The sequence below is a fragment of the Lepidochelys olivacea genome (assembly GCF_965140295.1).
Source record: "Lepidochelys olivacea isolate rLepOli2 genome assembly, chromosome: 5".
NCBI classification, from domain to species: domain Eukaryota; kingdom Metazoa; phylum Chordata; order Testudines; family Cheloniidae; genus Lepidochelys; species Lepidochelys olivacea.
The window spans coordinates 57,441,679-57,459,332 of NC_140415.1; the positions used below are offsets into that span (position 1 = coordinate 57,441,679).

A 17,654-nucleotide genomic window follows, 5' to 3' on the forward strand; every position below is an offset into this window, starting at 1 on the left:
GATATGGGAACTGAGTAAACCATAGGGAAAACCATGATCAGGCACAAAAAAGAGGCAAAAAAGACCAGTTCTTCCTGCAAACAAAAGGAACTTATGGGCTGTTTACGCATGGCTCTGTAGCTTTCATAGACCTTAAGGTTTGGTACAATTGGCAATTGCAGACAAGATTTTCCTTATTATAATTGTAATATGTGAATTATGTCTAACAAATTAAGACCCATTGACTTTGTGTGTCAAAATAATCAAAACTGGTGTTTTCCATGCATTTTAACCAGACATATACTAACAGACTAAACTATTTTAACTAAGGTCATGTTTTCAAGGTGTGTAAAGATTAGCTCATTAGAGGTATCTTTATGAGATGCATGCATGCATCCTTTATTTATGACATATGACCCACTTACTTTTTAGGGACATGGGCAGCAAATTCACAAGCCATGGGCCTGATTCTCCTCTCACTCATACTGGGGTACAGCAAGAGAAACTCCACTGAAGTCAATGGTGTTACAACTGTGTAAAACTTATACAAATGAGGAGAATCAGACTCCATGATTTTGAACAAACAATGAGATCTCTGTTCTATTGCAGAAAGTGGAATTTGCTCACTTAAGTAAATCAACCCATCCCTTTTTCCCATCTTAATCCCATTTTTTCCTCATCCCCAAGCAGAAATACCAATACAGCCATTTATGACCTCAGTAACCAAAACTGGAGGATTGTGATTTTGTGCATGTTAAGTAAGTGATACTTATTATAGATCCCATTCAATTAAAGAAAGGGAGAATCTGATGTATTTTGTATACAACTGAAGATGGAACGAAACCCATAGTTGTAACAATGCTATTTTATAGATTAAACAAAAAAAATGTAGTAAATGCAAAAGGAGTTTTTATTCTGAGAAAGACCTATCCCACTTTAAAGTAAAGAATAACAAGACTTCTAGTAATCTAAAATTTTCTATTGCACAAGAGAATTCTATTTTTAGAATGACAACTGTACTAAGTGTATTGTTTTTGGTACCTATCATACAGCATTGGGAAGTTTACATAATGCAGAAGTTGATCTTTGCCATCAAAATCAAAAGGTTTAGAGAGAACCAAACCTTACATAGCTCATACTATTCCTTAAAATAAATTGTCAAATCCCAATAACTGATGTGCTGTATTAAGAGAAATAAGGTTTAATGAAAGACTGTGGGATGGGTGGTTTAGTGGTTAAAGACACTGAAGCTTCAGTTTTAGGAACACAGTTCAACTCCAGACTGAGGCCTCAAAGTGAAGCTTTGTTTGCGGAATCAATACACATCACAAAACTGCCACACATAATTCAACAGGATTTAGAATAGTTGTCATTCACTGCTTAGAAGAGATCCAAACATGAGTAAACATGGAGGGTGAATACACTTTTCTCTCTCAAAAGTGATATACCTCCATGTTAGAGTTTAGGTGACCAGTAGGTGGTAAGAGGAAATTTACACTGTAATGCCTGAAACAAACCCATTTAACAGATAACTTTTCCAAAGAACTCAAAACTCCCACACCTGTATTTCAGAATACATTTTTATAAGGAAGGTAACATTGGATCTGTTGCATACTGAGTGAAATGAAGTTGAACAGGCAATTTCAGAGACAGGTATCATAAGTGACTGCGATTGTTATGTAAAAATAACATTATAGGATTAATTGTTTTTAATATGATAGATTAGAAAGTTTGAAAAGAAGACAAACCCGACTGGTTTAAACGGTTTATAAACTCTCTTAATATTAGCTAATCTACTTCATGTCATGGCTGTACTCTGAATTCTATATGTACAAGTTGAGCAGCACTGAGATAGCTTGGTGTGATTTGCAATAACGTTAAAACACCCATTAACTTATTCCAAGTCATTTCTTCCTTGAAAAACAGCATAACACTTATTAGAAATGCAAAGTCCTTTGCCTTCTGTTACTTCAAATAATAAATTGTTATCTGAAGAGTGGTATCTTCATAAATACTAGACATAATTAATTCCAGTAAAATGCATTTAAAATGGCTGATAATAAAACTAACAACTTTAATCAGAGCTATATAAAAATAATTTAGGCTTAAATCTGAATAGCAATAATTTCATTTGAAAGTAATGAAAGTATATCAAGGATTAAAATTATAACTGGGTTCAAAAAAGAATTAGATAAATGCCTGGAGGATATGTCCACCAATGGCTATTAGCCAAGATAGTCAGCGATGCAGCCTCCTGCTCCGGGAGTCCCTAAACCTCTAATTTCCAGAAGCTGAGTCTGGACGACAGTGAATTGATCACTCGATAATTGCCCTGTTCTGTTCATTCCCGCTGAAGCACCTGGCACTGGCAACTGTTGGAAGACATGATGCTGGGCTAGACAGACCATTGGTTTGACCAAGTATGGCCGTACTAATGTTCTTATCTATACTTTTTTTGAATTATAGGAATGTATACAATTTGAAGAAGTTGTGATATGTGCTAATCACCGATAGCGGAATCGAAAAAAGTAACTAAACAGACATTACTATGCATCATGTGAAGAGAAATTGGGATTCTAAATTAATTACAGAGAATGTTACACAGGCATACCATGCATGTATTTCAAAAACAATGTTACTTTAAAAGATTTTCTTCTCTAGTTTTGTAGAAAGCTGCAAGCAGAGCTATGCTCTGTACTTTTGCTGAAGTACAGTTATTGAACAATCATTAAGATGAAAATGAACAAACTTAATAATACCATCCAATCCTTAGGCTGCTTTTGATTGCCTAGGAAGAACAAAATTAAAAGCTTTATGAAGTCTAGATGTCACACAGCCAAATGCAGCGGACTCTCCACAAGGAAATACTCATAATGCAGTAAAATTTTAAATGATCAATTTAAATATTTAAAATGTGGCAGTTTTGTATTCTGCACCTTACCATACAGTATATAGAAACTACACTGAGTGCAAAACCATCTGTCTGCTCTTTTGTGGGTTTTTTGCCCCGTTGAACTGGTAACAGTAAAGTTAATGATCAAGTAAAGACATACTTGCACAGATTTTTTTGGTAATATAACAAATCTTTTTCAACACTAACATAATGCTTAACTATTTCTTTCGACCTGGTAACAATACTGTCACTAGAGAGGCCTAAGCACTTCTCAATGCTAGAAACCACATCATTCAAACTGCCCACTGATTAAACTACTATCACAGCTAATCCATATGGGAAGAAACGTAATGAAAGGCCCTTTATCTGGCTTCTCTTTATTACTAACATCATTCCGTTTAAATAATGATAATTATCAGGGGATAGCCACCGGACTCCTTGTTGTTTTAGTGATAATTATATTTACCCATTTTTCGGCTAAATTTTCTAAGGGTTGAAAACAATATGATTATCCACAGAAGTTTGTGTCCCCCACAAAATTACACATTCGAATGCAAACTGGATAACACATGAGTAAATCAGACAATTTTTTGGGGCAAAAAGTAAAATAAAATAAAAAGGGTTTTGCAGGTGTGCATATCATTATTCCCTTTGAAAATCTACTCCTTAAAGTTACAGCAACATAAACATAGCTTAAGTTTCACATTTACATTGAAGTTTCTTGGAAACCAAAGGACTTGATGATCAAAGGACCTACACACTCATTGTGAAGCACAGCAAATGACCCAGATAAATCCCGACCTATTGGCCTGATCACCTGTTTCCATAGGAAAACCTGAAAGAGGGAGCTTAGAGGGAAAATATCACAACAAGGTTTTTCTTCCTAAGAATGTGCTCTTTTTGTTCTGTCAGGAGAGGAAGGAGGATAATTTGGGGGTCAGGGTTTGTCCCTTGCAGAACGGCACATAAGACTGGCCACCAGTGCCAGGGCTGAATCCCTAGAGATCAGTGGGAGACTTTGCCCATCGGTGTGGAGGCTCCAAGGGGGGCTTGGAGAGGTGGGGGGAATGATGTACATCCCACACCCTTCGTGGTCCCACCTCACATGGATTCCAGCACCCATGGTGCACCCTTGGCGAGAACTCACTCCCTTTCCTAATGGGGGCAAGGAGATGTGCAGGTGGATCTGGGAGGTAGCTAAACAGTAGAGCCCTGTACATCAACATGAAACTATATTGCAAAAAGGGTTATATTCTTAGTTACAATATTTATTAATATAGTTTCATGTGACTGTATTGTGAACCTCTAGCAGTAAGTTCAATACAATCTATAGGCTCATGAACTATTTCTTCATCGAAAGTATCTAAAATGTACAAATTAAATGTAATCTCTTCTATTGCAGTGCTCAAAATTCTTGACTGGTGTACATCAAGGGTAAAATTTTCAGAAGCCTCTAAGTTTCATTTGCAAAAGCACCTAAGTGATTTAAGATTTTAAGGGTAACATTTTCTAAAGCACCTCAGTGACTTTGGTGCCTAGTCACTGAAGAGCTTTTGAAAATGTTTCCTGTAGGCTCCTAAGTCACTTTGGCACTTTTGGAAATTTTACTTAATGTTTTATTATATTAACAAAATCCATAAAAGTCACATTTACTTTGGTTTGAGTCTTTAACTATGTTTAACTTGCTATGATAGTAATGGAATTAATGAATGCTGAAAATGAATGTTTTAAGTTTGAATTAATATTCTTGAGCAGTTAAAATACAGATTGCTACATCTAACAGTCTACATTAAATAATTCTACTATGATAATGTTATAAAGTGTTAATAACGTTCTGATAAATGTTGTTTCCATGCTCTAATTTTACATATTTGGTAAAAGTATTCTAAGCAAAGTTGGATTTTTCCAATGTTCAACTATTTTTGTGTGACAGAGAAAGTGCAAACATTTGTCACATAACTTTTAAGTCAATTTTCCTTGAATTCTTTTAAATTACAGTGTTCTTAAAAATAAACTACACAGCTTCAGAAATCATTCAGCAAGATCAGATGTCTTAGATGAGCATTGACAAAAATTAGTCCTCACAGGACATATATTCTTACCTCAACAATATCTGAATTCGTTCGACTCTCATGTGGCTCATTGTACTCTGTATATTTCAGCAACACTTTGTCCATATCAGTGCTGGCATACTGAAACAGTTTGTTGGTGCTGTTGAAGATGATTAGAGCAATCTCACAGTCACATAGAACACTCAACTCATAAGCCTTCTTCATTAACCCAAATTTCCTCTTTGTAAATGTCACCTGGAAAAAGGAAAATAAGTCTGTCAAAAATCCCCAAGTCTCTTTTCTAGAGTCCTGTTTCTTTTATGAAATTATAACTTGCAATTCTATAGTCTTTGAGCTTCAATAAGTTCAGCTGGAAAGCAAATAAATCAAAACACAGTTCCAACACAGAACACAAATATCGAAGTGCTAAGTAACTGAAGGAAATGCATACAATCCTCAATGCACAATTCAAGCTACAGAAAGTAAAAAAATGGGGCATTTCCATTAGTTGAACTGTGAATTTTTCCTGTCTCATTAACCAGTTTAAACCATTGGCACTGGATTCTTCCCAAAATATTTTAATTCAGTACACTTAATCTTTTGCCCACACATAAGCTAGTAAGTTTATTCTGCATAGTAGATGTCTTTGCCACTCACCCCCACAACATTTTAAACATTACATCTCAGTTCTAGAAAACTTTTAACAAAAGATTCAGCCTATTCTTATTCAACAGGTCTTAGTTCCAGTTGAATTCCACCCCACAATTTATCTATCAGTAAGAAAAAAGTTATATCTCATTTAATTAGTCAAAAAAGATGATTTGATGTAGAGATGCACAGATGTATAACAGTTTTGAAAAATTACCAGATATATTAAAAAATCCTTTTTGTTTCACTTTCAAATTCTCAAGTGTCAGTACAATGAAGAATATAAATCGGGAGTGAAGAACAAGTTATATAAGTACTGACTAGCCAGCAATATATATGCATTACTGAGGTGAGTTCTTATCCATACATACCTGTTGACACATTTTATTTAATCTCAAAGGAGACACTTAGAAATATGAGTTAGCATTTTTAGTACAATGAAAGGATTCCAGTCACATTATCTTGGTAAATTAGGGATGCACATATATGGCTTGTGTGAGGGCAAGTCAGCAACTGCTATGAAACTTTGCAAACTATGCAAAATCTAAGCAGTATGAAGACCTGCAATTAAAAACTGAATTTCTTTCATGATTGATTTGCAAAGTTCCAATAAAACATACACATCTTAGTATATGAGTTTCTTACCATGAGAAATCTAATCTGATAGTAAGAACTGACTTGTTTCTGTTTTTTCCTGTATTCCATTTGCACTAAACACATAAATAGATATTTTATTTTTAATATCTATTTTCCTCTACAGTAATTTTCTGTGATGGATTTTGAAAGTGAATAAACGTACGGTACTAAAACAATTATCAGTCAAATCAAATATGCAGTGAGGGTATTTGACACAACTTGAGGGAAGCACTAATCAGGTAGTGTAGACTTGCTTAATCTGACACTCAGTGCTAACAATTCCTTAATACCATCAGTAAAAGTACCTATGCACATGGTTCATCACTTAGGCAAAAAAGATTCCATTCTGCATGGTTCAGAAGGCTGTTGTTTTATCTTGTTACACTCCTAATGCAAGCTAATGATAACTGCAACCCCACTCTACCTTGGAATCCCAGCTGGTCATGCCATGGAAAACGTGACATTTAAGTATTTCTAATCCCTACCAGCTAGTCTATCTCAAAGAGATGTGGCTGTATGCCAATGCTCTGTACATTTATTCTCCACGATGTATCATGAATGATGTCACTTTTATTGCCGTCTCGATCATTGTAACACCTTTATAAAATCTATTAACAACAGACAGATTAGTATTAAATCTGATTTTTCAAGCATTAAAAAAAAACAGTTTGCACAGCATTAGATTTGAATCTATATTTTTGTCACGGCTGATATTAAGACATATCTAAATGGGTAAGGTCCAGCTGGCTTTTGCTGTTTGGCATGATTGATGAAATACACAGTCAAAAACTCATCTTACCATTGAAAAACTGATCAGTCTTTCAAATGCCTTTTAAACACTTTATCTGCTTGCAGAAAATTGTGATGCAATGTTACACACAGTAATATGAACATCTATATAATTTTTTAGAAAAGGCTAAACAAGCTATGGATCACATGCAGAGGGGAGAATGTACTAACCCGACACATTTTTCTGCATCTAAAACTATTTTCAATCAGACTAGTTGACCACAGTACTGTAGGTGGAGTGCATCTATACAATATGGTTTCTGTTGCACAGAAACCTCAGAATTTAGCATGTTACAGCTCCTCACCATCAAAGTATACTTCAGCACAGAAATATCTTTAAAGCCACTGTTTGTGTTTACTGTTAGGTGCTCCTGAACATTTTGGGTAACCACACAGATGTGCTGCATAGCACATACTTATTTCATAACACTTATCACAAAAAAGATACTACTTATAGTGCCTTTTCACGAACACTGAAAATAAAAAGGACAACAGATAAGCTAGAGGGTTTATTAACTTTTCTTTAAAATGTAATCTTAATTGCTCTGAATTTAATTCACTATTATCTGTTCTTTTTAACAGTCTTCAAATGTATTACATAATGCTTTTTTGCCATTGTTCTTAGACATAAAAACAATTGTATCTATTACTGTTTCTAAAGTGATCTAGAATATTACTCTTCTTTTTAAAATATACCAGTCATTGACTGATTGCAATTCAGAGCTTTTGCACTTATACCTAATAATGTATTGTAATAATGTAATTTCTCATACTTTTACAATAGTTTGTAATAGGGATGAACCTATTTATTTACTAAACTTGCAGTAGGGTCAAGACCTTCAGGAGAGATTAAGAATACTTTTAAAGGTATTTAAAAATACATTCTCCTTTCATATAATTTCCTTTATATAGCCACATCAAGAAGAGGAATATACTCATTTATCCTCTGAAGTATTTAAGTGAGTAATATGAACAAACAACAAATATATTTAACTTTGTATTTTATGTCCAGTATGTTGTTAGCTATATTCACCTAAATCAAAATTAGCTAATAAATATTGACTAAGATGATAGATACCATATTTTAGCACTGCAGTGATTTCACTGAGTGTTAAAGATTGCAATAATGTATTAAAAATATGTTGTCTCTTTATGTCTAGGTGCAAGCCAACTGAAACCTATAGCTGGAAGTCTGTAATTCTGTACTTAAGAAATAATTTTTACTTGTGCGAAGTTAAGAACAACATGAAGTAAATACAGACATTTCTTAAACACAGTTGCATACACACAAACTACAGAGTAGCTTAATGATTCAAAAATTGTAGCTGGTCGTATTGAGGAGAAGGGATTTACTGTAACATTTCACAATCCAAATATGATCACTTTACTAGGGCTAAAAAAATCTTGAAAAGGAATAATCCTGATAACTGATCAGGAACTCAGATACTACAGACATTGAAAGCCATATAAGCAGCTAGATAATCTGTCAGGCTACAGGAAAAATTTCTCAGGAAGGAAGACTTTTATAATGTAAAATCTATATTCTATTTCACAGCCAGAAAAATATAACTATGTGTTGCCAATTTACTGATGTATTTAAAAATAAATCTGATCTATTTGCATACACACAAAATATTACATGGATTTTGATGACATCTGATTAATATTAAATGTATTTTTCAGTAGCACAGATTGAATAATTTCATATTCTTACCTCTGCTGACTGTACCAAGGACTAGTTAATTAATTAATTCACAATTGAGCCTGATGTCCAAATCAGATTTGGGACATGCTTTATCCCTTCTGCTTTCTGGATCAGTGGATGTCTAGTACTGTCCTCAAGTTTCCATATTTTTCTTTGTATACAGGAGGTTTTATTGACTGGGCAATTTGTGAAGTCCTAGCCTCTTGGACTAGTCTATGATGATAGTGAGATAATCGGGGAATTAAGTGTTGAGAAATATAAAATGGCTGCCTAGAATCAGGAGGTTGGCTTTTACCTGTGTTTAAAACCCTGAAGCCTCACACACACAAAATACATAAGCCATACAATAGAAAAGCAATTGTCAGTATTTTTAAGTTTTCAAAAGTACAGTATAAGTACTGGGTAACTAGTGTGGCCAAGCAGTGTTTCAAAGACAACATTTCCAGTGGAGTGTGCAGGGAATGGAGTATGTACTTGTGCAGCATGCTGAAAATTAATCAAGTTGCATGTGTTCTACATAAGCTCTGAATACAGCTTGCTTTATTCATTTTGAGCCTGCTATTCAGAGCTGATGAGCCCATGAATGTTCACTGAACACAATCGTGATGCCCAGCACCTCAGATGATCAGGCCCTGAAAGTCTGCAGTACTTGGGTACGTAAAGCAAGGAAGTTTAAATGCAAAGATGATTGTCCAGGCTTTGAGCAAACCACATGCTTGTTTTAAATATTACAAAAACAAAAGAAAGAGTGAAAAAGCCAGTTCTTAGCTTCCCTCTCATAAATCAAGGCTAGGTCTTTGTGCATTTTGGACCAGATTCTGGCTAGAGGTTAAACTTACTATATGCACAAGAAGGAAAGCATGGACCAAAGGCGATTTGGGAGGACATTTTCCATCTTCAATTCTGGCTCTCCTCCAAACTACAGAAAGACAATTCTCCAGGCTTTCTATGGTCAAAGCTGTGAAGGGGCTTTCCGAGACATGGTTTTGGGATCAGAGACTGTGATATTTGTGAATGGGGCTGTAGCCACCCAGAATGCAGGTGTACATTCACAGTACTCCATAGCTGCAATATGCTCTCACTAGGAAGGTAATTTGGCATGGTGCCAGAATTTGGCATTTTATTTGTAGGGAGTAATGTTTATTTAAATTAAATACATTAGGAGATAGGTTAGTTGGTTTTCTATATAGGTCCTTTCACATACTGGAATGAATAATACAATGGGTACGTATGCTTTTTCCACTCAAGACACTATACTAACAGACTGTGATAACAGAAAGAAACAGCAATCGACTGGAAATTGTTTTTATTTATCTAAAATTATACCAAAATTGTTGTGCAGCTTGTAGATGTGACTGGAACAGTGTAAGAGCAGGAGTCACTGCTGAGAGGTTGAAGCTTTTATTCTGCTGATTTAGTCTGTGACCTGTCTCTGCTGCACGGATGCTACATTTTTTTTCCCTTTGGACTCTTCCACTCTTGACTTTTAAATCTGAGATAATCTGAGAGACTAATTTTGAGTGACTGTCCCGTAATAGCGGTGCCATCACTGGTACTCAGTATCTGTCACTGGGGACCACAGAGTCTACGGCTTGCTTCTTCTGTTTTCCAAACAGCAGCCAGTGCTCTGCCCTGCCCTCCAGCAGCAAACCAATCCTTGGACAGTATGTCAGGTCTTCCCTCACCTCTTCCTGTCCTGACATAAGGCTGTGCAGGTGCTGGCACTGAAAGGAGGAGAAGAGCGGGGAGTCTGAACCCCCACCCCCACACATTTCCTGACATTATGTATATGTTAATGTGAGGGCCTGGGGAAACTGGAGGTGGCTCATGCATCCAATATTTGATGTATACCTTGTACCTGGCTATTGGGGAGTGTTGTGCTGGTTGTCCCTCCTCATTCAGAGTGGGGTCAGCTGATATGGGGTATCTGGCAAACAGGATGCATCAAATGAAGTACGCTCATCATCATAAAATCAAGATGGCCATGTATGAGCCATGTGACTTTTGACTAAAGTGCCAGGAGCAGACACTTATCTCTACTTATCTTATAGCCAAACCCCGAAAGCTCTTCAAAAGCTGCAACCCCCTTTCTATTCCCACCCCTGACTCTCCCGTCTATTTTATTCTGCTTACCTCAGTTTGTCATTTTAAAAGGCTCTCCTGCAACAAACTTTATGACTATGTTCAGCGGTGGTGGCAGTGGGAAGTAGCACCAGTGCAGGATTCCCTCTAGACAAACCCTCCTTTATGCAACAACGACTAGGCATGCCATATTAAATGAAAGGCCCTTTAAAGAGCAGTAAGGGACTCTTCAGCAGCCTGCTCTATGTTCTTGTAACCCTCCAGCATAACTTATAGGGATGACACAGCAGTGAGTTATGCTGCAAAAAGAACTATTGTGCTTGAACAGCATTACTAAAGCATTACTAAACAGGAGCTCTAAGTAGAATGACCTAAAATTATGACTGTAATATATTAAATGGCCCTATCTTATAAAACAGGGTTCTTTCAGCATCTCATGATTAAGCTTTACAAAAACGAAGGTGCTGTACTTTTTCATTACACTTTATGGTTAGCGTATCAGCACACAAATAATGGAGCGGAAAATTAAACAAAACTGTGAGATTATTCACTTTTTCACAAGTCCGAAATTTTAGTACATAATCGCTGATCTCTGTTATGACATTTGTCTTTATGAATAAAGAGAGAGGGATAACTCAGAGATATGTTAATTAATGGATGGTATAGCAACTCACAAATTATTAGGGTAGGCAACATTCAGAGTCTTTTATTCCCATATATTCTAAACAGTTCTAATTCTCCAAAACATAACCTATATCATATTCAGACTTGAAGAATGATTGGATATTATTTTTTTTCTCTGTTGAATGATATGCATAATGATGGTTAATCTCAGTTATACCATTCCTCTTCACTCATTAGGACAGATTGAATTAACTCACTTATATCTAGATGTATAGACATGGGCATCTTATTTGTAAGAAAATATATCCTTTCCATCCATACACATACTCTAGATAATATAAAGTACAATAAAACTGACTTTTTATCTATACCACATTCACTAGGTCTGGCAGGTACAAATAAATGTTTTGGATAAAAAACATGTTTACTAGCTGAACAAAACTAAAATGTTCATAAGGTAAAGGTCAAAGAATATTTCATTCCCTGCTGAGCAAATGGTCAGGAAGCACATTTGTCTGCATTTCCTGTCATAACAGGAAGAGTGTAACTTCTTCCTCTCCACAATGGCTTCAGTTCTGCTTCCCACCTCCAGCTCTTTCTCCCTCAGGGCCTTCCAAATCAATCCTTACAAGACAGAAAGGCAGTGGCCATATCTGCTCTAGCTTTCAACACAGCTATGTTTAATGATACCATAATTACTATTGGACTATCCTTACTTAGGCTGCTCATTCATACTTCACATTAAAAGTAATTTGGCCTAAATATTTACCTGAAGCTAATTAATTTTAAATTATACTCTGGCATATATTGGAAATACAAACATACCTAATCTTAAATATAATACAGCCATGAAATTCATTATTAGGTTAGCATCGCTTTTAAAACATTTTCTCTACCATATATGGAATCTCAATTAGATTAGTACAATATGAAATGATTTTAGATTAAAATGGAATCAGGCCCAACTGGGCCATTAAAATTTGGGAACTTGGTCACTAAAATGTAGTGTACATCTTCTGTTAGTTAAAGAGAGAGAAATGTTGAGGTAGCCTCTCTGATAAAACTAGGTATTGTGCTTAACAGGGACAATCTATTCCAGTGCCATTACGGATGATGTAAATTACTACTTAATGTGAGTAAGGGTGGCAAATCAAGCTTGTACAAATTAAAGGCTACATCATGGTTTTAAGGTACATCTCATTGAAAAGAGTGGTGTAGAGCTGCACAATTAAATGTTATCGAGATATTCCCTTCATAAAGCGCTGTAATTGGTGGGCAACCGACCAACCTCCTAAAATCTAAAAACTAGACTAAAGCCAAGCTAACTTGTGAGAGCAGACTGAATTTTTTTTTTTGGTAGAGGTGGTGTGGGGAAAATCTCACAAAATGTCCTCCTAAATTTGAGCTGATCTGTGCACTAAGTCATCAGGCTCCCTTTTCTGCTTCTACAGATGACGTTCTGATTGAGGTGACGATCTTGTAGTCTGTTCTTTTCAACAGAGCTAATGCAGATAAAAATAGATGCCCCTAAGTCTGAAACTAGTTTTGAAACTAGCCGCATGAGGTATTGGAGTCAGTAGAACAAATCTAGGTCTTCCTGCAAACGGACATTTCCCTCCAGGATATTCTTCCCTGCCCTATAACCTCACTTTGCTTATCTGATTTTATTTGTTCTCTGTTCAGTTGATAACTGTAGCAAGTCTTGTTTTACCTAATTTCACACATGTGCTGGGAGCAAAGAATTATCAAATCGTACATATGCAAAAGTTGCTCTGCACGTGTTTTCCAAGTGCCTCTAATATTGTTTTCAAACCAGCTACAGAGCCATACTACTTAGAGTGTCTATTATCTGAGTACATATTTCCTACAGTATTTGACAGTCCTCTACATACCCCCCCTCCCCAGCTCATAACAAAACTGAAGATGTTTCAAGCAAAACGTGTGGAGTTATTAGCTAAGCAGAGCACACTTAAAATTAGGAATGTGGATAAGAGTATGCTTCACAACTAGGAAAATAAAGAAATGTAAAACATCAGAAAGAAGACTGCAGGCATGAAAATCATCACACCACATTTAAGGCCAAATCCTTTTTGTCCCAGTCACACAAGTTGTCACAGTGAAGTCCAGCAGAGTTAGACTCTTAATAATAAGAAAAAATGATGGAGACAGACAGCAAGGTCTTGGAAGCTGTTCAAAATCTGACACCAGAGTATTTTTGAATCAATGTGCACTCTGATTAGGTATCGCAAAATGTCCTATTATAACAGTAGTATAACATAATTATGGTACGAAAGCCATCCCTTTAAGCCTGGCCTGCCTTGTCTGGGTAGCGTAAAGGGAATTTCTGGAGCTCTTCCCCCCCCCCCCCAAAAAAAAATCACCTTTCTCTATGGGACACCAGTGCAACTGGAAATGGCCCTCGCTAGGACTGGTTGAAATGTTTCAAATTTCAAAATTTGAAAAATAAATGAGGGGAAATTTAAACAAAATTTTTGGAAAATACCTTTTGCCTCCCATATTACACTCAACTGTAGAGCTGACTGATTTTTTTTAACTTTGAAATAAACAAACATTAAAACTGAAAAAATGTCTGTTTTTGCAAATTCCTCCTCCCCCCACTTTTCTAGCCCTCATCTTGACAACCCTCAACAAGCTGATTTGCTGGCTAGTCTCTGTTGGAACTTATGGTCCAAGGTCAGAGGACAAGGCTGATATTGCTGGCTACCACCTCAATTGATGGTGCCACAGAATCTGAGCATGCAGATAACCCTTATTGGCCTCCCAGTTGCTAGGATTGCTATAGCAGCAAGTCCACAGCAGAGTTCCAACCATCTGCCATTAACATGAGGCTGCGAGGTATTTTTATTCTTCCTCTCTGTGGTCTAAAGTGCAGTGAAAAGGCTTATGAGAAATGGCCTGGGCCAAATGCAATGGGTTCTCTAACTGGGATGGATGGATCTGGGGCCATCCAGGAAAGGAGAAGACTTGTTGTACTCTCCTTCTCTCACCGTGCACCAATGTGAGGGCCAACCAGAACCTGGCCCCCTGCCAGCATCCATCACACAAAATTCCATGAATGCTTCCCCATGATTACAGGACTTGAGCTGGCCTTCATTGAAGTCAATGGCAAAACTCCCATTGACTGCAATAGTTCAAGATCAGGCCTCTGTGTAATTTGTATTCATTTTTCTTTAACTATTCAAAGATGTCATTGTTTCAAGAAAAGCACAGATCATATACCCATGTTACACTTCTCTCCGCCTTTGCAGTTGGAAACACATGTCTGTTAACAGCACTCCTGAGCATTTCTCATTCCTTCAATATTTATCTAGAATCTGTTATCAAACATTTAATGACGAAAGGTGCTGATCACACTGGCTGCTTATAACATGATTCTTTTGCACCCGTTTTAATTTGAGGGTTTATTTTTCCATTTAATGTCAGATTTAGCAACCAAGTACCCAAGTATATCCATTGAGATAACTCTTTTTAGAAAGAGATACTCTTTTACTGCTAGAAGACACCACTATTTTTGCCTCTTGCAAGCTGCTCATACAAGCACTCTTCACAGCACAAGAGACTTCTACTACAGCGAGTAGTAATCTGTTAAACAAACAACTGCCATCTCTATCACAACGGGGTAAATCCACAGCTCAATGTTCCACCTGATTAATCAGGCATGGTAAATGTGTGGGGGACAGTGGAGAGGAATCACTTTCTCCAGGCCATGGACCAACTGCAGTGTCCTTCTGCTGAAGGTATTCCATCCCCGCTGTGGGGAGAGGATTGGAAGATCTGTATATCACTGGGTCTTCTGGCCCTGATACACACCTCACACCTTCCCATGCATTATGTGCTGTCCTGCAGAGAATTCAGGCACAGCATGATCTGCACATGGGATGAACACTCCACATGCAGCACGCTCCCCCACCCTCTGCATCCAACCCTCCTTGCTCAGAAGAACTACACTGAAAATTTCAATACGAATGACTGTATGACAGGTTCAGATAAACAGATTTGGTTTTGTTCTGTGTCCCTTGTGAAAACCTTTCCTTATGATGGGAACAGGCTAAGAGCCCAAACCCATAAAGTAGGTGAACAGTCCTCACTCATGCAGTAGTAGTCTCATTAGATTAGAATATGGGACTACTTGCAGGACTAAGGTTTACAAAAATGGCTCTAACTGGGACTTTAAAAAAATGAATATTAAAAAACTTCTTACAGTTTATGAATTCCCTGTTCTGTGCATCCAAATTAATTTGGTTCATCTGTTTTCACAAATATAATGTAATATTAGAAATCAATACATAGAAGACTTAAAAAAAACATAATGCACAAATGTATACATTAGAAAACAAATTCAGTGATGAAACTGTGCTCAGAAGGAGCAACAGCTGACAGGATGTGAAATATTTTAACAAATACCCATGTTTGTGAAGTACTACTTCCTGTTCAAATTTTTAAAAGAACAATCAGCAAAGCCAGTGAAAATCCAGTCATACTGAATTGCTAGCAGTACAGCTGGACTTCAGCTGCTTGATCCAAAGCCCACTGAAGTCAACAGAAATCTTTTCACTGACTTACCTGGGCTCTGGATCAGGCCCTAAATGTACAAAGGAGAAAAACCAATAGAAACAGTTTACTAATGGAGTTTTCAAAATGTTATTAGAAATGAGGCAGCAGCATGAAGCCACTTATAGTGTGTGGCAGCTAAAGGATGGTACAATTATCCTTCCAGATTTGTTATTAAATCTGGTTTACCAAAATTACGAAAATAACCAAACACTTGAAAAATAAACCATTTCTATAGTAACGTAGTAATCCTATAGCTATTAGTCTTCCAATGTTATGACTAAGAGTGGCTGCAAGATTGCTGATGAAATATACAGTATATGAATCAAAGAAAGGCTTTTAGATATTACTAATTTTGAGAACTGGTGTTAAAAATCTTGGAGTGCTACAGTAAATGATTTAAAGATCTGTATTATTTATTTTTTAAGTAAATTTACTCCTCATGAAAGGTGCAAGATTGACAGCATTGGAGAATGAAGTCCTCTATTGGCTTCTTCTATTAACGCATGAAAGTGGATACTAAAGCTACAGTATAAATAAATGTTACTAATGGCAAAATTATGTAGCTTTATTTACAACATGTTAATTCAGACATGCTTTGGAAGAAATTGTGGTAACATGGTATTGGCCAGAACAGCCAGTGTCTAAATGGTTAATGACACATCCAGTTCAATATTTCAACTTTAATTTCAATTTCAAGCTACAGACCAATTAAAACAAATATGGTGGTTTTATATTGACAGAATTATTGCTTTCTGGCTTGGCCCACAGCAATAAGCAACCTGTAGGGAAAACACAGACTGTATCCATCATAAATCCTAGCATTGTTTGCTTTTTAAACTCGATTTTCTGCCACGGAGAGTACAAGGCATGCTCATACTACAGCGCTTACAAATTCAATGGAAGACACGCTTGAAAACAAAAATTTTAGATCATTCCTCTACTGGGTTGCTTCTGGATGGTATTATGAGACTTTAAGCCCTAAAGACAACATAATAATTTCCTATAATACAAATTTGCATATACAAAGAAAATAATACATCAAGTACATGTAATTAGTGTTTTAAAATTAACTGAATACTAAATGCTTTTTGAGGTATAGAAAATAATTACAGTAGGGTAATCCTAAACTGTAGCCACACTCTTAATAGGCAACTAGTAATACTATTCAATAATGTTATGTATCTTATTTCTGTATTTGTGTGCCTCAAATCTTAGTACAATATCTCAGGTACAAATTAAGTATACATTGACAGATTTTAATTCAGGACACTGAATAGTGAGACTTTTATTTTTCTTAAAATAGAGAAACATTAATTTTGGCTTATGATCACATTTAACCAGAGGATGTACTGCTGTTAATATTTGGTATCAGAGTGTCCAGCACATTAAAAAAAAGGAAAAAAAAAAGAGGTGACTGACCCCGGCAGACTTATTTCCAGCCAGTATCAGTATAGACTCTTTGTTTCATGGTGCATGCAACATACCAGCATTATTAGGTCTTGATTATTAAGCCACATTATGATGTGCAGATCCCTTTCAAAATCCATGTCCAACACACAAGCAGCAAAGACTTCAACATATATGAACAAGTACTTTCCTGTACCATAGATAAGAACTCAGTTGTGCCAAAATGCACATACATGAATCATTTTACTCATGTGAGGTGTTTCAC

At 36.3% G+C, this 17,654-nt stretch overlaps 1 protein-coding gene across 9 annotated transcripts in view; it reads right to left on the reverse strand.

The window, feature by feature from the left end:
* The window catches only part of MEF2C (myocyte enhancer factor 2C), a 139,959-nt gene that overhangs the window by 65,974 nt on the left and 56,331 nt on the right, over positions 1-17,654 (reverse strand). For all 9 annotated transcript variants that reach the window (XM_084629675.1, XM_084629676.1, XM_084629674.1 and 6 more), the window contains exon 3: positions 4,975-5,178. In XM_084629675.1, the coding sequence (XP_084485801.1) occupies positions 4,975-5,178 (204 nt within the window). The remainder of the gene's footprint in view (positions 1-4,974; positions 5,179-17,654) is intronic.